General features: G+C 31.8%; 1 protein-coding gene across 2 annotated transcripts in view; it reads right to left on the bottom strand.

The window, feature by feature from the left end:
* Positions 1-1,902: 1,902 nt before the first annotated feature.
* The window catches only part of ZC2HC1A (zinc finger C2HC-type containing 1A), a 52,529-nt gene continuing 27,633 nt past the window's right edge, over positions 1,903-26,798 (bottom strand). Inside the window, exons 6-9 of one of the 2 annotated variants that reach the window (XM_004477906.3) lie at positions 18,599-18,698; positions 17,880-17,979; positions 6,301-6,408; positions 1,903-4,449 (exon numbers count right to left, since the gene is read on the bottom strand). In XM_004477906.3, the coding sequence (XP_004477963.2) occupies positions 4,284-4,449; positions 6,301-6,408; positions 17,880-17,979; positions 18,599-18,698 (474 nt within the window). In that variant the 3' untranslated portion in view covers positions 1,903-4,283. The remainder of the gene's footprint in view (positions 4,450-6,300; positions 6,409-17,879; positions 17,980-18,598; positions 18,699-26,798) is intronic. The other variant, XM_004477907.3, reaches the window with a different exon arrangement.

Genomic DNA, 26,798 nt, shown 5'->3' with positions numbered 1-26,798 from the left:
CATGCACATGGAATTATCTTTATTTTCAATCTCCTTTAAATGTGTTTTATTCCTTTTTCATTCTTAACTGGTCTCACAAGCCAGTTCTGATATATTAAATTTAGATCCCAGAGTACTTCAAGAAATCTACACTGTCTCTTTAATTGATGTAGGAAAGGAAAATCTAAGGCCCCTGATCTCTAATTCCTAATCCAGAATGCACTTTTCTCAGGGTTCCTCCCTTCTCTTCCCATGGTGTACTGAATGAGAGGACAGCACTTTCCAGGGTACAATGCACTACTGACTATCTCCTGTACCCACTCTTACTGTAATTTCCAAACATGCACAGAAATAAGTGTTTGACAGAAGGAGAAGAGGACAATGAAAGAAAGGAGTAAAGTTATTCTTGAAATTTCTTAGAAACTAGATAGCTTGAATTACTTCTTTTTGTTCCAAGTTATAATTGTCAGTTTACATAATGGCTTTTCCAAATAAGCTGTACCAATTTAAGGGTACAGACTTAAATCACACCTTATTTGTCTTTATCTCCTTCATTTCACAGAAGGACAAGCACATAAAACATTTTTAAAATGTTTTTACGTGGGAAGCTTTAGCTTTGTGTACCTTTATATTAATTGTTCTAATTATTTTTTATATCTTGTTTAGATGTCACTCTCATATGTTAGATAATATTCTTAAGTTAGGCTAAATGATTGAAAATAAATATCCTTATCTTAAAGGATAACATAGTAAACTGTTGTACAAAACAAATGAAATAGTGTAAAGTGATACAAGGGGTATTTGGTAACATGCATGAGTTAAATGTGTGAGTTGCATAATTTCACTAGAAAGATATTGTCAAGTGTAAATATTAAATATTTCTATCAATTACCATCAAGCTGAGAACCAGGATGAGCTGTACTAAGTTTCTAAAAAACCAACATATTGATTACTAAAATCACAACAGAGCAAATAAATAACAAAAAACTATCTTCTCATATATCTCAGCAATTTCATGTTATCAAAGAAATCTACACTACTGAGAAGCAGGCCTTTTAAAAAAAAGTTGGCATCTAGAAATATTGGATTATCCTAATGCACCCTCTAGTGGAAAAAAAGCACAACTCCCATATAAGTCAAACAAAACTATATAGTATCCTGAGACTATTTAACTGAAAAATCTCTAAATGAAAATAAAATGAGTGTGGCTATCATTGACTTTGTTTTCATACTTCACCACTGCATTCAATGATGTAGTTGTTTGGAAAAATCAACCTAAATAGTACTAGAAATATACTTACCAAATAAAATACATATACCTGAAATGCAAATAAATACATAAGTATTTTGCTGATTCTATGACGTGGCATAATGTTTCTATTATTTTTTCATTCACTGAGCTTCAAGAATGGCCAAGTGTCCACCTTTAGTCTAAAGATAACTAAGTACAAATTAAACATGTCTAATCTTGTCACATTTTCACTAGATAACTCCTTTATAAAATTTCAAATATGATGGTTTAAATCATTTATTATTGATTACGAATTAATATTTTTGTGATAAAATTGTATATTACAGCTTTAGAAATAACAATAATGTTTCCCATCTACCTTGGCTCCATAAATGTGAAATGCTAAAGTTTTACTGCCTATAAAGGGAATGTTCCTCTGCCTTAAAAACTTGGGCAAAAATATATTTATATAATTTAAAATAATATAATGCTTCAGTCCAGCAAAACAGCAATTTTTTTAAAAAGTTAATGCTATTAAAAAACTGCCAATGAAAACGTATTTAAAAAACTGCCAGTGAAAGTCTACCTACTCATAGAAAAACCTGTATTTTTTACTTTGAATAATTTGTGTTTCATTGTTCTTACCTTCTACATATGCTTAGCTGACAGACATCAATGAATACCAATTAGCATTTTTATGCTTCATGTCTTTATTGAATAGATTAAAAAATGAAGACATTGGTGATTAAAAAAATAGTGAAAAAGAGACAACAGCCACAATAATCTTACTTTTTCAAGCTGATCAATTTTAGAATAATACGTAAGTAATTTTTACACTTCTAATTTAAGTTTAAAGTCATTTTTTTATTCTACAATATTGGCAAATAATTGTGAATATAAATAAAAATAAAATATATGATAAATATAAGAAAATTTCTTTAAAACTGAACTATTGCACAACAAACTAACATGAAAATAATAGGTGCAAGTAATATAAAAATGTATTTAAATACATTGTCACAACATGTTACATAATGCATAAATATTCCACCTACTTACTGTTTTTTAATAGTCTCTGGATTCTGGAATTGGATGATTTCTTACCAACTTATTTTCCATGTAGTACATTTAAACATTTATTTGCTACTGTAAAATTTGGTGAAAAATAATAATGAGCCAGTTTGTTTAATTTAAAATTACCATCCTCGGCAGACAAAAAATTACATGCTCTTTAAAAATATACCTGAAAGAAAATAGTGCTCAGTTCTAGATAATAAGAATTTAATGTTATTCATATAATTTATACCTAAGAAAGAAGGGAAATTACACAGATGGGTTTTTTAATATGTACATTAGTCTCCTAAAGTTATTACTGTCTATTCCAGTAGTGGGGTCAATTTTATTTTATTTTTTACCAATATGATTGGCAAAATGATAAAAAATAATAAAAATAAGGAAAGAAATTATAAGTAAAAGGCAATTCCCACTACACTGAGTTTATACCCCTACCAAAAGTTAAAAAAACAAAAAGATGGCAATGAATAAAATTATAAAGTGTAAGGATAAAGACATTTCAGTTAGAAAATTCTAAGCTACAAATTTCTAGGTTATCAGAATCAAAATCAAGAAGCTAGAAATTTACCTAAAATATAAAATATCAGCTTATACCTTTAAAGTAAGATCAAAGCTTTCTTAGGTTTGACTGAATAGCAATTATTGTAGAAGTATGAACATAGCTACAAAGCAATTAAAGAGGTATATTACCAAATATTGTTATACTAAGTGATACCGATAATGACAATGATTAAAATCTGTATATTAGCCAAGGTTATGGTGAGAGAATATTAATTTTTTTGTGAATGTTTAATTACATAATAAATTAGTATGCATTAGCACAATATATTTTCAGTGCCTTTTAATTGTGATGTGAATAGTGTTTCGACATTTAATATAGATAGAAACTATAAGTAGAAAAAACCTAGATACTCTTAGCCTACTCATAACTACATCTAACTGTACTTCAAGGGTATAAAATTCAAGTACTTTTAACCTTCATGACCTGCACTAATGATTAATTATCACAATATCTATTTATTAGGTGAGGTGGTTTAGTGAAAATCTGTTAAAATAATTTCTTCTAAATTCAGATATTAGAAAATACTTTCAACTTGTAGGATTTTGCAAGGAATTCTGTGCATTGTACAGTAAATATTGTATCTTCAAATTTCACAAAACATGAAGTGGTAAATTAAAATTAATCTTCAGATATGAGGCTAAGGAAAAGAAACAAAAATGAAATTTTGGAGACCAAATTGGAAGAATGAATATGTTCAACTCACACACATAGTTAAAAGATAAGTCAGTTATTAATAGGACAAAATAATTGTGTTTTCAATCTTGTCTCTGAAAAGAAATAATATAATTACATTTTCAAAAATATGAGTAAGGATCTTTAAATTATATAATTAATAACATACTGAGTAAAGGGCAACATAGATCTTACGATATTTTCTCTTTTATTTTTTAAGATTTATAAAATTAAGTGTTTAAGAGCTCTACAGGAAAACAACCTTGCACAACTAATTCTAACTAAAAATATTATCCTTAATTGCAAAAGTAACCATTCCATCCTACTATGATATTATTCAAAGATAGGCACCAATAATAAAAATGTTTATTGAGTTTTTGCTCAAAGTAACAATCGTCCTAAAGCTTGGTTAAGCACTAGAATTTGAGAGAGTTTGCGTGTGTATACTTAATGTACTTTAACAACAATGAGAAATTAATAGCTAAGTTAATGATTCCATTTGAAATTATTTTCTGACAGATATGTGAGTATTTCCTTGACTGGCACAGTTTGGGGTAACAGGTATTTATTATATACAGCATATGTACACACATATATATATCTATACACACACACACGTTACATAGCCAAAGGTATGGTCCAAAAATTACTGGAAAAGGTATTTTGAATATTTTTAGCACTAAGTAACTAGAATAAGCATTCTAACTGTCCAAATAGCAATAGTCACTAAACTCTGGACTTAGCTAATTTTCTTTTGGATTTTGTTTAAAGAACCATTCTTCGAACACCACATTCACAGCAAAATTTTGCCCACTCTACAGGGTATTTGGTTCCACACTCATGGCAGAATTTTGGTAAATATCCAGATGAATTTCCTTCAATAAGTTTAATGTTTCCACCATTGAATGAAGATATGCTGTCTCCATCTGGCCTGAAGAAGTCCAAAAAGAAAATGAAAACACAAAGTTCACGTCAGTAGTTTTCAATCCTGGGAAATAGGAAATGGTATTAGTATAACTAAAAGCTTGCATAATCTCATTTTTTCCAAATGAGATTGAAAAAAAGAATTTTTATAAAAGGTATCTGTTACTTAATATTATAAATTCTGAATGTTTTCTTTAGCATGATATCTGTTATTTTTAGGAGAATGTTTCATGACCAAAGCAGCCATGCTTTTTCCATCTTCTCTATGTGTTAGCCATATACTGAGAACAGACTACAAAACTATCTACAGTGAGAAAACTGAAACCCAGCCCTGAGGAAAGATGGAGTTCTACAGGTTTCAGGGCTCCCTTCTGGTCACAAGGATTGTGGGATTATATCCATAGTCTTTATTATTTATTTTAACTTTTTTATATGAAATTATTGCAATGCAATAAATAGTCAACAAGTCCCTAGCTATGCTGTATAAGGGTAAGGTTGATTAACAAAATACCACAAAGATGGTAAAATAGATGCTATACAAGAACTATACACAGTAAGTTTCAAGCAAAATGTTTGAGACTATGAAGGTCTTATCACAAAAGCCAGCCATCAAGTAAATATAGAATCTATGATGAAACAATTAATTGGAAGAACAGCTATCTGATTCCTGTAATAGTATCTTTATGTTCCTGCCTAGCTTGTGTTCCTGAGAGAAATTACACTTATTCTAAAGTCATCATAAAGGGAACTCTTAATTATTGGTAGGGTTACAAGCATGGCACTGTTGAAAATAACTTTTTTTTCCAGAGAGCATTACCCATGAAGCTTTTCAAAATGGCAGCTTTTTAAATTCTAGATTTCTGAAAGGAACCTGGACATATTTGTTTTTTAGAAAGCTCCAAGGGTGATTCTGATGAGCAGTCAGAGTTGAGAATTAATTAGTACCTTAGAGATTCAAAAATTTATTTCCAGATTTAATCAGAATAATGCATAACTATCTTAATATCCTTTTGAAATTCATTGTCATATTTATGATAGGGATGATAATTATGAAGTTATCCATTACATTATCCAGTGATCTCTTTGAGAAATTTTGAGGCCAGGACTAATTGTGTTTCTCCAGAAAATTTAGGTTTTCTTTTATAGACATCATGAGTCATATAACTAACTACTCTTATCTTCCTCTGTATATCCGCTGTTACAAAGTTTAGACCCCAATTTGGGGCCCAGCACAAGCCTACACACAGGGTCTCGTGACATACCAAATAGACTGACTTCACTGTTGCTTTCATGGTAAATTTTAACTCTCATTTTTCATTGTCTTTCGTATTCTTCTTCCATTTTGTAAAATATTCTATCTCACTGTACTTCATGTATATACCTTGCCTTAAAACTGTGTAATAATGTGGCATATATATAATAAATACTAAGATGGTTTTCTTATATGCTCAAAACAGAGTGAATGTCAAAGTTGAGCAGATAACAAGACATTAGAAAGGGAGGCAACAGATAATCACAACCTCAGACTTTAAATGATGCTGAAAATTACAGTCAGTAATTTAGAGTCTATTCTTCAATTTATATAGGTAAAAGTAATCATGCTGAATTTAAAATTAAGACACAGTGTAACTAATGAATTGTCTTTAGGCATTAATAACAATTATAACTAAAAAGTAAAGGAAAAATATAACTTATGAGCAAATAAATTCTTTAGTGTACATCTTAAAAGTCAGATTAATAGAGCAAAGGAAAGATCAGATTTTCTATAAAAAGCCTGACACATATTTTTGCATATAATTTAGAAAACTACATAAAATCATTTTTATTTCTGTTATTAGGATAGCAGTGCTAAACATACCTGGCTATGTAGCTCTCAGTGTATGTTTTTCTTTTGCTTGCAAGCATAACTGAGGCAGGATTTCTTGCCAAACTAGGTGGTGTGGAATTTCGAGATTTGATGCCAGCTCTAGAAGAGAGAAAGAGATGGCATAATGAAAAAAGCATTGCACAGAAAACATTTACTTCTCAAATTGCCTACTTGAATGATAAAAAGTATAATTAGAAGCTGTAGACAGGTAAATTGAATAGAAGATTAAAATTCAAATAATTATTTTAAACCTGAAAACAAAACAAAAGTATAACCCAAGGCATTTTAAGATTATCTTGAAGGTATATAAAGTCAAAATATGTATACAACCTTTAAATAGAATTTATACATTAATTCTGACAGGCCTCAAAATTTTTGAAAAGTTTAAATTTATAATTCTCTCAAAATAAAGTGGTGATGTTCAGTGCCTATGCATAAATGTTAAGTAATACAAGATTTATTAGTACACTAAACATATGAAAAGTGGTAAAAAAAAAATAAGAAACTTTAGTTAACCACTTTATCAGGACAATATTCAATTTAGGAAAGTCTCTTCTTGGAAAGAGCAACCAAAATTTGGGTTAATATAATTTTCCCATTAAGTACTTAATTCTACCAACTACACAGTTTAGACCTTCTGGCATCAGTAGAGGAGGAATTTTGGTTGGATCTTCACTGAATTCCCTTTGTGAAACTTTAGGAATCGAAGAAAACTTGAAAAGGTATATGATGATATAATGGTTATAGTATAGATTTTGGAACTCAGATGGATCTGGATTCAAATCCCACTGCTACTGACTAGCTTTTTGAGAATGGTCTACCTCTCTGAGTCTGAGTTCTCTCATTTATAAACTGACCACCATCCTTATCTTAGAGAAACATTATGAAATATAAAATACAATTTATATAAAACACTTAACACAGTTAATGACAATACTACTATTACTACTACTACTGCTATTGCTACTACTACAAGTTAACATTTATATAATGCTTACTGTATGTCAACTATATCTTTAATTGCCTTGTTTATATTAACTTACTTCATCTTCAGAATAATCTTATGAAATAGATAGGTTTAATTAATTCCATTTTACAGATGAGGCAAAGAGCAGTTAAATAACTTACCCAAGGTGACAAAGCTAGTATTTTGCAAAGCCATGTTTCAGATACTCAATAAAGCGTTATTTCCCTTCCTTCTATAGATTGAATCATAGCTTTTCATTCCATAGTTTGTTATACAGAACAGACAGAATATTCTCAAATATTCCTTTAGATTGGATATTCTTAAATTTTGGCTGGAATTCTTCCTCTTTACTTGTAGAGCAAGATGGAGAAACACTCCTAATATTTTATATAGCTACCTTCAAAATGCATGCAGGTAAGAGCAACAACTACTATTTTTCAAATGCCTGCTACATGCAATATTAAGTGCCAGGTAATATGAACATATTTTGCTTCATCTTCACAAAAACCTCATAAATTAATCCCATTTTTCAGGTAATTTAGGTCCAGAGAGATTAAGTAAATTACAAAGCCATTATTTGACAGAATACTTGAACCTAGGTAGGTCTTATTCCAAACATTATATTCACTATACAATGCTGTCAACTCAATGAAAGACTACTTTGAATAGTTACTTCTTGAGATTAATATTTCTAAACTTTGAGAAGGAAAGAATAACCTTGGTGCATGGACACCCTTGACTACTTCGAATGGTATAATGGTATTCAAATGGTCAGCTCCAAGTTCACACATGAGATTTATTCTATTTGGCCTTTTTGTAGCAACTCTATGAGTTCTTTTTGTAGAACTGCTACCATGCCTGTTTAGGAAATCATTCCCTAACTATTCATTGCCAAAGAACAGGAATTCTAATGGTGACAATCACAAGAGGAATATGAAGTGTACAGTTTGTGGCTGTAGAACAAAATGTTTATAGACAGTCTATTGCTTTCATTTAGTATATACAGATGAAACAAATACACCCATGCACATATACACACACAACTTCACCATCACAATTTAACATAGTTCAAAATGTTTAGATTTCAGGAAAATAAAGACATTATCAGCATTAACAGATGTCATTATTAAATGCCTGTCCTCTATTTTTATTAACATTTATAAGAAAGAGGCTGATCCTGAAACAACAGGAACCATCTTTAAGAGATTTGGAAGAACTATCTTGATCAGTACTTAATCATGTTGTCCCAAATTCACATGGTCAACCATTTTTCTCTTTTGCCAGCCTGAAAAGTGCTACTGTTACTCTCTATCTGGAATCTGCCTGTGACACCTCAAACTAATAATAAAAGAAGGTTTAATTTTAGAGTTGCACTTAGTAATATACAGCTGCTACTATCTCAAGGACCTTTGCTATTGTGCTTTTATTATATGTCCAGTTAATAATTTTCACATGTGCAAACAAAATGTTGAAGTAGGTCTTACTTTAAAAGTTAGCAAAGTTTATTCTTATTAATAATTTCATTTTTTGCTTTATCAAGCAATTAAACTTGTCAGGTGCTGCCTTTATCATTTTAAAATGAGGGGACTAGTCTTGGTATTGGGGCCAAACCAGTAAAGTCTTGAGTTCCAAAATGACTGCCATTGACACATTCACCTCTCTTCTCAGTTGGCTAGGCTACCAGGACAGAAAGATGAATTTACCTAGCAATGTCCGTCCTATCCATTCCCTGTTTAACATGGAATTACATGTAATTCTAACAAAAAGACTTAAGATGCTAGATTAAATGTTTTAGAAAATCTATTATACTGGTTTTTTATAATTCACCAACTGCTTAAATAAAAGATAACTTATCATTATATCATAATATGACAGTATTTCCCATGCCCTTCTCTTTAAAAATATTACTCCTGAAAAAAGCTTCATAAAATAATAATTGTTGAAGGTGACTGCTATGTCAACGCACTAAAAATTAAAGTTAAATGGAATAAAATGAGTGATAAAAAAATAGGGTTATTTAGGACAACAGAAATGTTCACTAAAAATCCAATTCTTTTAAGGCCTAAATATTTAGACCCTCCTGATTCAAAAATGATTAAACTAAGATTTTTTGAGTATAGCAATCTCTAAGTTATTCTATTTCAGTACATAAAACATTGAAGAAAATATCTGAAAGAGATTAACCAAACTGAGTTACAAATACTTACTTGTAAATAGGTAATAACTCATGTCTTTTGATGGCACTGTCTGATTTTGTATCACTGCAATAAAACCTTTGCACATCTCTTCCAGTTCGAAGTGGAGGGCCTAACTTGTCCATCTTACTATTAAAATATATAAAGGTGTACCCATAAGGAGATTGCTACTGTTTGATACTTCATATAGTTTAAAAAAAAAAAAAACCTTTAAAAAAATAGACATTATTCTGGTTTACCAGAGATCCACCCTTTTCAAGCCCTTAATACATTATCTCCTTACAAGAGTAAGAACTAATTTCAAAAAGAATCCTCAGAGACTTCACAAAATGTCCATTATCGGATCTGGTCACCCAGCCAGCTGTGATGCACATCCACACAAATGCCACATTTATATATTGCAGGATAATGGAATTGGTGAAAAAGCTAAGGAAGGACAACTGCTTAAAGGTAAATTAGTGAAGTTGGAAGGGAATTGAAAGGTGTTATTAACAAATAATCTAACTCTCCCCCATTCCCAAATCCATGGAATCATTCTCTTTAATCTTCATTATTTATGATTTTCCCTACGTTTCAAATTCCAAATCTAAAATAACGAATCAAATGAATATTATGTTTATATCTTTACCCTACCTGACTTTCTAATAAAGAACAAGTTTATTTTTTAAGTCTATCCAAAGAAAAGTAAATTGACAGTGTATGAAAAAAACAAGGATAGCAATCCTGAAAAATCAAAAGTAAAATTGTTAAGCGACCATATGACCTCAAGCTTTCTAATTTTACCAAAAGTATAAAGTATCTCCATTTACAGGGTAACAAGAAAAACTAAAGATGTGTAAAATTTCATCATTTAACGTCAACCAAATAAATGAATCATGTATATTATTGTTACCAATATCCACTCATAATAGAGTAGGGAAAATTAAATTAGAAAATTAAGGGAACTATTTCAAATAATTACTGAATAATCACTCTTTTAGGGATATTTACTTGTTCATGCATTCCTTCATTCATTTCATTCACTCTATTAATTCTGAGCACCTACTATGTGTCAGGCACTGTGCAACAATCTGGGTGAATAGTGGTAAATAAGACAGACCTGATTCTTGTTTTTATGGAGCTCAGTGTCTACAAAGAATGTGTTACCTCTCTAGATTATAAGTGTCTCTGAGGAGGGGTATATTTTATTCATTTTATGCTGTTCAGTAGCTTACATATAACAGGCATGAAAGGAAGTTATGTGAAATTAAAACAGTGAAAGTATCAACCCCTTTTACATTTTGTTGTAAAAGTTGGTAATACTTTGCAGGTGGTGGTGTTTACATTATGACTTAAAGTTTTTTTTTTTTTAAGCTACTTTCATTAAATATATATATAATAAAGCATAATTTCCAAAATGTTTGAGATTAAAATTACAAGATTTTTTTTAAAATTTGTGAAATATTACTGGAAAACTCACTCTCTGAAATTTTAATTAATCAGGTTTTCTTTGAATTGCTTAACAAAAATCCAAGGACTAGTGTTCAAAATAGTGGTTATTAAAAAAAAAAAAAGGTGGTTATCTTATAAAAGGCATGGGTGGCTTAAGATGTGAATAAAGAATAAGAACAACAGGTATTTTCTTTGTCAGAAAAAATTAAAATTGCAATAATATTGAAATTAAAATTTAGAATTTTTAAACTACATTTTAAAAGCATTCTCTACTTATAAGAAGTATTCAACTTTACATGTGACACAGAAAGCTCAATTTGAGAAAGGAGATTTGTAAAATATAATGAAAGATATAAAGATAATTATCTACTGGGAATATTACATATATATATTCCATATATGTGAGAATGCCAGTATTTTCAGATTTTAACCTAACTGAAGGGCAGGTTTCAATGATGATGTATTTACTGTACCAAATACCTGGTGTTATAAAACTCAACTCAATCAATATGGATACAATTGAAATATCACTTGGGCTAAAAATTCTAGTAAATGTTATTCTTAACTTAAAATCATTTAAACTTATATATTCTCTAATTTCATTTATTTCTCCTGTTAGGCTATGTATCAAGATATGATCATACAAAATCAAAATGTATAAATCTCCATAACAAAAAAACACGCATCAATTCAGTCATCATTACAGGAAGTAAATAAATTTAAAAAGCATTACATTATTAAAGAAGACTTTTCAAATACTTAACAAACCTTGGGTATGCATAAACTACCTAAAGGCCAGATCACAAGATATAACAGACCATTTCCCATATGCCATCTTCATATTTATTTTAGTGAACATGAGTATTGCCTCACTCGCATCTAATTTTTTAACAAACCATTTCTCCTGTCCCTCAACTTCCAGAAGTGCTAAAGATAAATCAAAGCAGCAACAAGATGAAGAGATGATTGGAAAGAAATTGAAATCTTTGCAAAAGTGGTGGCATACTTTCAAAAGGAATTTAAAAACTCCAATCCAACCAATTCCTTTTTGGTTGAAGATTTTTCTATATGCTTAGCAAACCATTTTAACTCACTTAAGGAAGTGAATAAGAGGAAAGTAGGAACCAGGAGTCCTGTGTCTATTACATGTTTTGCCCTGACCTAAGGATTCTTAGATATTTCAAGTTTAAAAAAACAATTCACCTGTGTTGACTTTCACATTGGATTTACACATGATCTACATCTAGGATCACTTTAAGAATTAATTAATGTTGGAAAAGTCTTCGAGATAAATGTAAATTAAATATTGACCTGAGAAATCCACTGTATTATGCATTCTTTGTTATTCACAAAGTTCAAAGAATATGATTTTAATCTGATAATTCATTATGGAACTATTAACTTTAATGTTTATTAGAATGTTCTTATGCTATTTTCTAAAGGCTTCAGTTCAGTAATGAAAATTATTACACACCCAAGGTTTGAAAAAAACTAGAGCAGAGCCTAACAAATTCACTCAGAAGTAGAAGTAGTCTTTCTGCTGTTAAAGGAAAAAAAGGAGGGTTATTTCAAAGCCAACCATGCACACACCCATAGCATAATTCTAGCGTCAACTAAGCAATCTGATACATATAACATATCCCTATCTTACATGAAATTAAAGAATATGTGCTTAAATTGGCCTATAGTGTTGGTCAGAAGCCAGATTTATCTAGGATTAATAAAAGAGAAGAAGATACTTTGGTTCTATGGAATGCTAACCTATGGTCAAAGTCCCTGGATATCTGATATAGCTTAAACAGTAACAGTTCCATCTTCCGGAACTGATACATGCAGAATCCTCAAAACCTAAACTTTCAAATTATAAATATCTAACTCCTGTGATATTTTAGTTATTCTAGAATAGAGCAGGGCAAACTTTTCCTATGAAGGGCTACCAGATAGTAAGTATGTTAGGCTTTGCAGGCTACACTGTTTCTCAGTCATAACTACTCAACTCTACCATTGTAGCTTGAATGCAGCCATAAACAATACATAAAATCAATGGGTGTGGCTGTGGTACAATAAAACCAGGTGGTGGGCAGGAATCAGCCTTCAGGCATAGTTTGATGACTCCAATTGTAAAAGAGCAAAATGCTATGTGAGATGATGCCAGTATTTTCAGACTTTGAATATCTAACTGAAATGCAGATTTTAATGGTCATTTCTTTTCATTCTATCATATAATAAATGGTTATGATAAATATCATTACATTTTCTTTAATTCTCCAACAAAATTACATTATTTTATTTAAATAGTAACACATTTCTATAAATGATAAACTATGTTCTACTTTGATCAAACTTTTAAAATTTAAAATGGACGTCTTCAGTTGCAAAGAAGAATCTATCTAAAAAGAATTAATACTTTCACAAACTTTTAAAATAGTCATGGCTGAATGAGTACATTAATAAATATTTGGCAGCAATGGTAACCTATTCCTATTTTAAATAAACTTTATAAAGGGAACATCTTTCTACAATTGCTACCATGAGAATTAATTCACTTAGGAAATAAGTCATTCAATCTGGATTATTTTGTAAGACTGTAGCAGTCAAAGTAGACTGAGATATTAAAACGATGATTTCTGAAATAATGTTGGGGAAAAAAATTAATCAGGTAGTCATTTGTATCTTTGTTGACCTCTGCCATTATAGTCCTCTGAGGAAAACAGACTTGGACCAATGGATAGGACATCTGCCTACCACATGGGAGGTCCAAGGTTCAAACCCGGGGCCTCCTTGACCCGTGTGGAGCTGGCCCACGCGCAGCACTGATGCGCACAAGGAGTGCCCTGCCATGCAGGAGTGTCCCCCACATAGGGGAGCCTCACATGCAAGGAGTATGCCCTGTAAGGGGAGCCACCTAGCGTGAAAGAAAGTGCAGCCTGCCCAAGAAAGGCGCCGCACACACAGAGAGCTGACGCAGCAAGATGACACAACAAAAACAAACACAGATTCCCGGTGCCACTGATAAGGTAGAAGTGGTCACAGAAGAATACAGAGCAAATGGACACAGAGAGCAGACAAAAGGGGGGATAAATAAATACATCTTTAAAATACATACATATATACATATATACATATATATATATAGTCCCCTGATGTTCTGAGTCATTTATTCTGAAATGTATATTCCTTCTTTTGATCCTAAATCCACCAATTAATTCAGATTAATTTAGTGTCTCAATCCCATGGCAAAGTTAGCTCTCTGCTGTCACAGCTTCAGCCACTGTCATCCATTTAAGAAGTCAAGTTTTGCAGTTCTAGATTGTTTTAGGCATGTCTAGATCTATAATAGAGATAAAGAAGTTCATAAAATATAAATAATGTTCCACACACATCAGTTCACATACAGCAAATGACTGGCTTATAAGAAATGCCTAAAAAAGGTAACTTAAAAATGACAGGCGTTTATTTCCTACTTCTAATGTAATAAAAACATGAGAAATGAATTCCAATTTTTATTTAAAAATGTTCCTTACATGCATCCTGTTGCTGTAATTTTATCGTAGCTAATGTAGCCTATCTCCAAAGAAATTTGTTTTTCACAATAACTGAAGTAAATCTTCAAAATTTGATATTTTAGCTATTGAAAATTATTAGCTGAACTATCCATTTAAACTGGGAATTAACATTTAAGAAAACACAATCCTCAAGGGAAAATTGTATAACTCTTTTCCACAACTAAAACATTCATAATATTTATTAATAAGCTCTCTGTTTCATGATGCTTCTAAAATCTCCAAGGATTAAAGATAATCACTTTTTAGAATAAGGCAATAATTTTCCTTTGGGGTTTTTTTTTTTTTTTTTTTTGCTTTACAAACAGAGAAAGTCCATTAAAGTTGGCACACACGTTGTCTACAAGTTAATTACCAAACACATAAGGATTTTTTCCAAGGGCAGATACTTTTTTCTCAGATATGGCTCCAATACATGTTAAATATTATAGACCACTGGCATGCATGATTAAAAAGTAATTCTATAGAATATCTACAACAGACTTTAAATGTTCCCATGCCACTGAAATGACTTCATTTTGCTAATCTCATAGATGTTCAATTTCTTTAACGTTACAGCCAACCAGATGTTTTAATTCCATCTTCATTCGATCATGAATTATCTGTTTCAATGGATATAGGATTGGTATACAACTTCAATTTATCTACCTAAACTAAGACTGTAATTCTGATTGTGGCAACAGGTTTACAAATGAGGGATTTAATTACTCATTCCTTATCTTTTTCACTTACTCACCTAAAAATGTATCACATGCCTATGTTTCAGGCACCATGCTAGATTTAATAGTTACATCTGTAAGCAAGACAGATATGATCTCTGCCATTATAGAGCTTACAATTTAGCAAGGGAAACACACATCAAACAAATTATTACATCAATAATTCTAAAAAAGTAATAAACCCTGCCACTAAATATACAGTCATGAATGGTTCTTATGTAAAATAGCAATATAGTAATTTTCCAGTTTAATGCAGTAACATACCAGCCACAAGAAAATACCACCACTCTTTCCAGTAGATGGAAATACTCCCTTAACATGTAAGGATCACACACAGAATGGACAATAAGGATTCGGATAGATATGTTTGATTAAGACTTTAGATTAATATGAAGTGGAACACCCAAGAATTTTAAATCTTTATTACATGCAATGCAGAATTATTGCATTCAAAATCTTTGCTTGTTGGTAGAACATATTTCCCTTAGCAATCATAAAAATGTTGGTCACTTTTCATACATCAGTTGTTAAGGACTAAGCAGAGCCACAGAATGTTGTCAGTCAGACAGAGAAGAGATGTGCCCAAAGCCACATACTATTCAGTAACACAGCTGAGTCTAGAAGCCCTGTGTTTTCTATCTCCCAGGTTAGTGAAACTTTTCATTATACCAAAGAGCTTTGCATGCCCTTTCTGACAATACAGTATATTAGTACAACTTAATATTTTCAACTGAAAAAATCACCAGTGTAATAAGAGAGGTACTGAAAAATACTGGCCTTTTAATTCATAATCAACTGTGAATGAAGATATAAGCAACACTATAAACAAACACTACAATCTAATATTGAAGGCAATTCTCTGATATAATAAAAAGGTTTTGTAAAATTAAAACACATTGTTATGTCTCTATCTTAGTTAAATGTCTAATAAGTCAATTGAGTAGAGAAGAAAATCAAGTGAAATGAAATCAGGGAAGCAGACATGGCTCAACTGATAGAGTGTCCATCTACCATATGGAGGGTCAGGGTTCGATCCCGCAGGACCTCCTGACCTGTGTGGTAAACTGGCTCATGCACAGTGCTGCCATGCGCAAGAGGTGCCGTGCCCCACACGCAAGGAGTGTGCCCCACAGCCACCTTGCATGAAAAAACACACATGGAGAGCCGACACAGCAAGATGACACAATAACAACAAAAAAAGAGATGCACGCAGTTTCCCAGTGCTGCCAATAAGGCAAGCGGACACAGAAGAACACAGAGCGAATGGACATAGAGAGCAGACAAAGGGGAGAAACGGGAGAGAAATAAATAAAATAAATCTTGAAAGATGAGGACTTTAAAATTTTCAACCATCTGTCTACAGTTCTACTGCTTAACCTGTCTCTATCTTAATGATACAGTCTGTCTATTTTTGGAAAAACACAATGTAATAAGAAAAAACATTTAACTCATGAAGTCTTGTCAGTTAATTTTTTTTTTCCTATAATGATAATTATATTAAACTCCTTTTAGGTCTTGCACTTTCCACAGCTTGCATCAGGAAACAAAAGGCACTTACTCTTTATTAAGTAGTCCTTTATTAAGTAGCCCTTGTAAATATTTCCTATATAAAAATCAAAGTGAACGTGAGCAACAGATAAACTATAGCTGACAAGTAATGTATGCTATATTTCCTTAATCAACTTTATCATTATCTGAAAAGATGTAGACATAAGCTGTCCTTCTAATGTTCCTGTGGCAATCCACTTAATTTTCTAATTTACCAAAATGAAAGAGAAAGTGAGTTTCTACTGGAATAGATGGTCTTCTATTAATCTCTAGTGCTATCGGCAATTTTTCCCCTTTAAAATAGATAGTTAAAAGTGTACTTTTCTATTATACCAAAGCCATGTATAAAAATGCAGAAAGACAGAAACTATAAAAAAGCATATAAAAGGAAATTAATCACTACAAATCACAGAGTTAGTATTTTGGTATAATTTATTAGCCTTTTTTTTCCTATATATATTTTTTTATAAAGTTTCCATCATACTATGCATAGAGTTTTGTATGGTACATTTTTCTCTATTTATAGCAAAAGCATCTTATTAAAATTAATATATTTTTCATAGTTGCATGATATCCTTTGTAGATTTTCATATTTTAATTCTATTATTCAACTAGAGCTAGAATCTTAGGTGATTTTATCTCTTTACAGTACAGTAAAAACATGTGAAGAGAGTTCAATATTTAGAGGTAAAGATCTCAATTGTACCCTGGTTCCAAATCTAACCACAGTGTGGCCTTCTGCAAATTACTTTGCTTCTCTGATCCTCTCATTCTATGATAATGGGGTGGTTCCAATAAAATTACATTTTAAAAGACTAACACAGTGCCTGATACATAGCGTTTAATAAAATAGTTATTCTAAAAACGTTCTGTATTTCAAATTATTTCCTGAGATTCCCAGAAGCAAAATTATTCAGTCAAAAGTAGGAATGTTCTTATGGCTCTTAATAAGTGACGTCAGACTATTGTCCAGAATGATTATGCTAATTTAGACTGAAATAGTGAATGTGTCCTTGACCAGCAATATATAAGGAGGCAAAAACCTCAGATATCAAATGAAGTCTAATGAAAAAGCCAATTATCTAAATGAAAGAACACCTTAACATCATTTAAATACATACAACTAATAAATTCAATGTAGACTTACCCTACATGAGGGGCTGCTATCCCTTTATGGGAGGGAGATAAGGTCTGATGTTTGTTTCCCAAAGGACTGCTAACTGAAGACACTTTACCTGAAGGCACACCTCATAATAAAAAAGGTATTAGTTTAAAAAAATACTCTGAAAGAGAAAAATCACATTAAACAGAGCAACTGATAAAGCAAACAATGCTTATAATAATATTCTTTGTGGCAATAAATCAAAACAAGATGTCAACTAAGAAAAAAATTTCCAGAACATTCCTAATTCAGACTCATCTATCTTGCTATCTGTTCTTTCTTTCAACTTACATACAAATAAAGGCATACTTAGCAGTCAATATCTTCTTCAAACCATTGAATATTTGTCTATTAAGGACAGTGGTAAAGTACAGAAAATATGAGAAACTAAGACTAAAATGTATGAAAAATACTATGGTCAAAGAAGTAAGAAAAAGAACTTGGCTGACTTCTGAAAAGATGAAACATCAATAACAACATCAAGAGTAGACATTTAAGCTAAAAAAAAGAAAAAAAACAATAAAATACGTAACACAAAAGAAGATATTGAAAGTTACTTTACTTTTACCCAGAAACTTTTACTTCTCCTCATGTCTTCCTAATTATAAATCTCTTTTAATAATCCAGAATAGACCACTATCTTCATTTCCTTCTCTACCACCACTGGTCTTAAAAAAAACAAGTTACTTTACAACTGTCATTACCTACAACGGTTTTGCTAATGCCACTTGGCTGTGGTAATCGTGAAGATCCTGATGATGTTGTTCCAGGAGAATTGGACTTTTTAAGTGTAGGAGGTTTATACTAAAATAATGAAAAGAAAAATAAAACATTTTATCAGCATCACTTTTTTATTACAGCTTATAAAACAGTATTTCAAAAGCTCAAATTCCCTTTAATGAATAATCTTTTTATTAATTACTGAATTACCCAAATTCAAAAAGTGTAGCAGCAGAGGTTTCCCAATATATGTTATGTGCCCACTCAAAACCATACTAAAAGTTTTTCTCAGTTCTCCCACTGCTAAAATAAATTAAGAGCAACTTTACCCAATTTACACCAAAAAATTATATCTAAACAGAGAAAATTTCCTCAATGTTAAGATTTTAAATGCCAAACAAATATCAGAAGAAAACCATAGAAACAACCAATTATGCTCACTTCACAGGGGGAGCTTTAAAGGCCAAGATATTAACATGGACTTCATTTTGATTTTGTATTTCAGATATAATCCAGCCATATTTCCTCCTGATAAAAATTCAAAAGCTTACACATATCTGTCTTGTTAAGTTTGTCTATATAGATGCTTCATAAGATTTCCCCAACGTGAGGAGAAAGAAATAATTCTGTCTTCATCATCCTCATGCTCAATGAATGAAATATGGGTTGAAATTGAAATAAGATTGGGCATTTTTGCTTACATTAATTTTTTTCCAATCTCTAGAGGGATATCATTAGTAATTTTGTTATACTGTCTCTTAATTGAGCCAAATTTTACATGGTTCACTGAGTAGAAAATATCTTATCACCTGGTCCAATATTAAGAAAGGAATACGCCTAGGTTTATTCCACAACTTTAGAGCAGAGCAATTCTTAGTATAGATGATAAGTGTATTTGCATGTGTGCTTGGAATTTAGCCCAATACATTATTTATTTAAATAGATTGCTTAGGACTTTATGTGAAAAACTAACTGTAAGCCTAATTTTTAAAAAATCAAATCAGACTTTATAACCAACAATCAAAATTTAAGATGCACGTCTTACCAAAAACAACTGTTTTAAAACAACATTTTTAAGTCAAACATCATAACCTTTAAAAATTCAGAAAGTGAACTTAAAAAAATAAATCTTTTAAAGGATCACAAAATTTTTTAAAATGTCATTCAGGTTGGCATTATGCCAGAAACTGCAATCTCTTAAATATCTAGCAAATAGAAGACTTCAATAAAATCTGTCAAATGACATTTGTGAAATGAACAAATGACCAGGAGACTTTGGGAGACAAGCCACAAAAGGTCACTGCTCTTTAAAAACCTAAGAGGTATTTCTGGTTGTTTCCGGTATTAAAGGACATCTGGTTAGTACCAGTCTCTCCCACTAAAATACCAATGAAGATATCAAAAAAAGATTTAAAAACTAACAGCAATATGGAAAACAAGAGCCAAACAATAACTTCTCAAAATACCAGTCATGTCTATTAAAAATAAGGCCAATAAAATCAGATTAAGAACAGCACTAGTGATCTACTCATTGTGCTATCAACAAAACAAAACTATTAGCATAAACAAAGGGAACAGACATGGCATATTACATATTGAGAAGTTGAGTCTTTAGGCAGGGCACAGATAGGAAGGGCCCTAGTAGCAGTACATCCTACAGACTAAAGATTTTCATGTACATATGAGAAATAACTACTGTTCACGTAAGTGCTTAAAAATGCTTAGAAGGAGGTAGAGCATTCCTTTCCAAGGATGCTTCATTTGTCCCCTCTCTATTTACAAGAGAATTTGTACAGACAGCATATAATATGGGGGGGGGGGGGGGGAGAACCATGCTATTTCTCCAATGATTACGTCCTATATTAGGTATCTCATTGTTTCACTCAAAATTAATTTTCTGAGACATCCAGAACATTGCACAACTTTATCTGTTATCCAATAATATTTCCTATAACTTTCAACAAGAACTAGTCAGTTTAATTCCTTTACAGAATCCTCATCCTAATATGAATATGTTTAAAACATATTCTCAGTAGCTTGTTGTTCCCCTGGACTTAGATAATCTGACTCACCTTACTGAGCTGTATTCTATCTATTCTACAACATCCTGCTGAAATTCTACATATATTATAAAGACCATTAAATGACTCTAGCTATCAACAACTTTTTATAAATTTATTTAATGATCAAAACAACAAATCATGATTTTGAGGAAAGGATGTTTGTTCATCATGCATTGCTTCTGTGTTAAAATTCACTGAATTGGAATAAAATTATCTACTGAATTTTGTAAATGTCTTGATAAATTTACTGGTAACAAAAAAAAACTACAAGAAGTCACTTTACTTTTATATAGGTATACTCAATACATACGTCTTTCATTCATTAAATAAGGTATTTGCTAACTATTTAATGTATTTTTATATAGGGTCACAAACAAAATTCCTTAGTAAAAAAATTATACATACAAAGACCTTTAAATGAGATTCAAAAAAGGTTAGGAAACAGGGGGAACATTCATTTCTGATAAAATGGTAGACAAGTCTATTTGGACCAATTGTTCAACTAAAGCTAAAAACGTTCAGTAAAGGATTAAAGAAATCACTTTTTAAAAGCACTGAATATTAGATGAGAGGAAAAGGAACTGTCAGGTCATAACCATGTGAGACTGTCACAATGGTCTGTTCCCCTATAATAGCACAAAATAAATTTTATTTGTTGCTTCTTAATTTTGTCTAGTCTTAAGTTCCTCTTCTGAGTGAATGCTTCAGCTCTTCCTGCCCTGGGCATAAGCACAACTAGCAAGGCATGCACTGCCATATGGTTTAGATTATAAAATCCACCATTTTGTCTCCAAGTGGCCCCTGATCACGTTTGCTTTTCACTAAAATTGCCAGACCCCAGTATCTCCATTGGAAAGCTGTACCTCTCCCATCTGGGTTACAATAAAGGCAAGAGCCCACATGCACTCTTCTTCCCTATCTCCTTCCACAGACTCTCAGGAGAGCCTTGGTTGAGTAAACCCCAGGTCCCTGTGACTCCCTCATTCTACCCTTTCCCCTTCCAAGCCTTTGATCTAACAAAGCTGTCATTTCTCTCATTCTAAGCTGACTGGCCATCTGTGTTTGCAACTCATCATGCAAAGAACTTCCACATAACATCCAAACCTCCATCATATGAATTTACTGTATAAATTTGCATGTATAGGCCAGTCAAGCAAACAAAAGTCAAAAATTTAATTTACAAGATTTCTGGACTGGTTGTATTCTTGAATACCTGGAAAAAACAAGTACAACCTTCTCTAAAAGAAGGCCCTCCAAATGAATAATATTCATGAATAATTTTTTAGGGCAATAAGCAGCAAACAGTCAATATTCACAAGGATATAAGGAACCACAAAAGGGGAAGAGACAGTAGGAACATAATCATAAAGGTCACCTGATACTACAATTACTAGACAAATTTCATAAAACAATCATGCTTACTATAATTAAAGAAATAAAAATCAACTTTTAAACCCTTAACGGGAATTGGAAATTATAGAAAGTAACATATGAAATTAGAAAAAGAGCCAATTTCAATAAATATATAATAACAAATTATAAACTAATTGGTAAAAAGGAAAGTGCTGTATAACTCTCTTGTGCAGATAACTATTACAAAATGGCATTTAAAAAAATAACTGTTTTAAAAGGCTGAAAAACCATCAAAAACAATTCTGGAAAACCTACAATGGCATAGTCAGGGGTTAAAAAAAATTAGCACGTTTGTTTTTCAAAAGAACAAAATAGAATCCAGAGTTGATATATTATCTACCATGTCCAGTTTTCAACTAAAAGTTACTAGAAAAGAAACAGTATGACCCATACTCAGCGAAAAAGAAAATTAATAAAAGACTGACTACAGGTTGGTACAGGTATTAGATTTAGTAGTTATGGACTTCAACAAAGCTATTATAAATACATTCAAAGAAGTAAAGGAATATATGAATAAAAATTAAAGGGAAAAAAGATATCAGTGAATGAAGAGACAGGAAATCTCAACAGAAAAATGAGGGCAAAATACAGGCAATTTCAGATAATGGAAACAAAGAAGTTATTGCCTGCAGATCTGTATATTAGAAGGCTAAAGAAAGATCTTCAGGATGAAGGGAAATGACAAAAGAAGACAACTTACATTTACAATGAATGAAAAGCACTGTAAATGATAACCCTAATGGTTTACAATGTCTAAAAATATATATAACAATATCACTAAGAATAGTGAGGGGTAAAGGGAAATAGTCACAGATTGGGATAGATTAAAGACACGTTTGTTATTCCTAGAGAAACCATTAAAAAATAACACAGTTACAGCTAGAAATTCAATAGAGAAAATAAAATGTGTTTAATTAAGAGGCAAGAAAGAAAGAATAAAGAAAATAAATATGAGTAAGGAAGCCCTGTAGGAACATATGCATGTTCATTTTTTAAGTTCACAATTTTTACTAATACCATACAATTATTATGAACTTTCATGTATAAATGATATACTTCAATAAATTTTTTAAAAAATGAGAATAGAAAACAGCAACATGGCAGATCTAAAAGTCACCAGATCAATGATTACCTTAAATGTAAAAGCCTAGACACTTCAATCAAAAGAGTGAGACTGCCAGATTGGATTACAAAAACACACATGCACAATCCAAGTATAGGCAATGCACTATAAATATAAAAACACAAATAAATTTAAGTTAAAGATAAGAAAGTAAATAAGTTGGAATGATAGATTTCTATCAGATGAAACAGACTTCAACATAGAAAAGGGATACTTCATAATGATAAAAAGGTCAATAAATGGGGCAGATATAACAATTTATAAATGGAAACACAAAAGGAGAAATTCAAAATATTTGAAGCAAAAATTGACAAAAACTAAGGAATGATATAGAAAAAGTCAAAATCAGAGTGGACTTTAACATACTCCTCTTAGTAACTGATGGAGCATTTAGACAAAAAGTCAGGAAGGAAATAGAAAATTTGAAAGACACTATAAATCACTTTAAGTGACATTTATAAAACTCTATCCCCCTCAGCTGGAGAATATACATTTTTTTCATGGAACATGGAACATTCATCAAAAAAGACCACATGCTGGACCATAAAACAAGTCTCAATTAGATGAAAATTTTACCAAATATGTTCTCAGCCCAAATCAGAATTAAATTAAACAACAATAAATATCTGGAAAAGCCCCAAATATTTGGAAAGTAATGATCTCACTTCTGAATAAAAAAAGAAATCACAAATTAGAAAATATTTTGAACTGAATGATAATAAAAAGACACCATATCAAGATTTATGAAATGCAGCTAGAGCAAAGAAACCAAAAGCTATTTCTTTGAAAAGATGTAATAAAGCTGGTAAACTTCTAGCTAGACTAATCAAGGTGGGGAATAAAGAAGTAATCAAGAAAATAATAAGGGGGAAAGACTCAAATTCTAATATCAGGAATGAAGAAGAGGGCATCACTTCAAATCCTACAGACATTAAAAGGATAATAAGAGAATATTACGAAGAACTTTAGGGGAAGCGGACATGGCTCAACTGACAAAGTGTCTGTCTATCATATGGAGGGTCCAGGGTTCGATCCCCAGGGCCTCCTGACCCATGTGGTAAGTTGACCCACGCTGAGTACTGTGGCACGCAAGGAGTGCCCTGCCACACAGGGGCGATTCCACATAGGGGAGCCCCACATGCAAGGAGCGTGCCCTGCAATGAGAGCTGCCCCACGTGAAAAAGCGCAGCCTGACCAGGAATGGCACCACACACACGGAGAGGTGACACAGCAGGATGACACAACAAAAAAGAGACGTGGTTTCCCAGTGCTGCCAGATAATGCAAGTGGATGCAGAAGAACACAAAGCAAAGGGACACAGAGAGCAGAAAACAGAGGGGAAGGGGAGAGGGAAAAAAAAAATCTTAAAAAAATAAATTTTAAAAATTTAAAAAAAGAACTTTAGGTCAATAATTCAACTATACAGATGAAACAGACAAGTTATCAGAAACATGAAAATTGCCAAAACTAACACCAAGAAGAAACAGATACTCTGAACAGCCTTATACCCACTAAAGAAACTGATATGTAATTGAAAACCTTAAAAAAAAGAAAACTCCATGTCTAGATGGTTTTACCGGTGAATTAAAGAAATATTTTCAAAGAAATAATACTAATGCTATAAAAACTCTTTCAGAAAATAGATAGAAGACAGAGCTACCATATGACCTGTCAATACCCAAAAGAATTGAAAGAAGGAACTTGAGCAGATATTTGCACACCAATGCTCAAAGTGGCATTATTCACAAATGCCAAAAGATGGAAGTACCCTAAGTGTCTATCAACCTATGATGGGAGAAACAAAACATAGTATATATACATACAGTGGAATATTATTCAGCTGTAAAAAAGAATGAAGTCCTGATACATATGACAATGAAGATGAATCTTGAAAACATTATGCTGAATAAAATAAGCCAGACACAAACGGACACAAATTTTATATAATCTCAGTGATATGAAATAATTAGAATAAGCAAACTCAAAAAGTTAGAATCTAGAATATAGGTTCCCAGGGCTGGGTTAGGGGTAAGGAATGGGTAGTTAATGCTTAATATATACAGAATTTCTGTTTAGGTTGATTGCAAAGATTTCAATGATGAAGGTAGCACAATATTCTGAGTGTGATTAACAGCACTGGATTATATATGTGAATGTGGTTAAAACGGGAAATTTTTGGTCATAAATATGTTAAAAGAATAAAAATTAAAAGAAAAAACATAGGGCTGTTCAATACAGTAATTCCCTATTGTAAACAATGGACTATAGTTAAGAGAGCAATTATAAAAACAGTATTTCATGAATTACAATAAATGTACCACACTAATTCAAGGTGTTAATAATAGGGTTTTATGAGAAAAACCCTAATGTAAACTATGGACTATAGTTAACACAATTTTAATATTCTTTCATCAGTTGTAACAAAGGAACCACATTAATGCAAATAGTTAACAATGAGGAGGGTGTAAATGGAAACACTATATTTTTTACATGATTTTTCTGTAAACCTACAGCTTCTCTAATTGAACAATCTGAATACATTATGCAAAATAAAATACATTAACTTATTTTATACTCATGAAAATAATTCAACCTAATCAAATATGATAAAAGAGTACTACTTCAGGACCTAAATTATAAATGGATTATTTCAATGTAAAATTTCTTTAAAATACTAAGATGTTTTATTTTGGAACATATTAAATGACATTTTCAGTTTGCTGTTTCTTCTAGGGTGAACTTTTTTTTTTTTAAGATTTATTTTTAATTATTTCTCTCCCCGCCCCCCTTGTCTGCTCTCTGTGTCCATTCACTGTGTGTTCTTCTGTGACTGCTTCTATCCTTATCAGCAGCACGGGAATCTGTGTCTCTCTTTGTTGCGTCACTTGTTGTGTCAGCTCTCCGTGTGTGCAGCCCCATTCCTGGGCAGGCTGCACTTTCTTTCGCGCTGGGCGGCTCTCCTTACGGGGCACACTCCTTGTGCGTGGGACTCCCCTACTCGGGGGACACCCCTGCGTGGCAGGGCACTCCTTGCGCGCATCAGCACTGCACATGGGCCAGCCCCACACGGGTCAAGGAGGCCCGGGGTTTGAACCGCGGACCTCCCATGTGGTAGACGGACGCCCTAACCACTGGGCCAAGTCCGCTTCCCTAGGGTCAACTTTAATACAACTATGCCTGAATAATAAAATTCCAAATGAAGAATAATAATGGACATTTAACTAAATAGTAGAACTTCTCTTTTTCATCCACAGTAAAAAGATCTTCAGCATATTTGTATCATTATTTTGACTGGAGCAGAGTTGTGATTATAGTGGGAACTATCAACTACCTGGATTTTACATTTAATAATCATTTGGTACCAAGCTGTTGGAAAAACAAACTCCACAGAAAGAAATTCTGTATTTTCATCTTACTACTGACATTTTATTCCTAACAAAACATATTTGCATTCTTTATTTACACAAAACATATTCATGTTGTTAACTATTTAAACAAAATGTATTTTGGAAATTCTTTGAAATAAGTTTTCTTCTCCTAGCATATCGTCTAATGATATGCTCTATTCAACAATATTTTTAAAAA

This window comes from Dasypus novemcinctus, chromosome 14, assembly GCF_030445035.2.
Source record: "Dasypus novemcinctus isolate mDasNov1 chromosome 14, mDasNov1.1.hap2, whole genome shotgun sequence".
Classification (NCBI taxonomy): domain Eukaryota; kingdom Metazoa; phylum Chordata; class Mammalia; order Cingulata; family Dasypodidae; genus Dasypus; species Dasypus novemcinctus.
The sequence above is the reverse complement of the archived record's forward strand: the minus strand, read 5'-3'. Positions and strand labels throughout refer to the sequence as shown.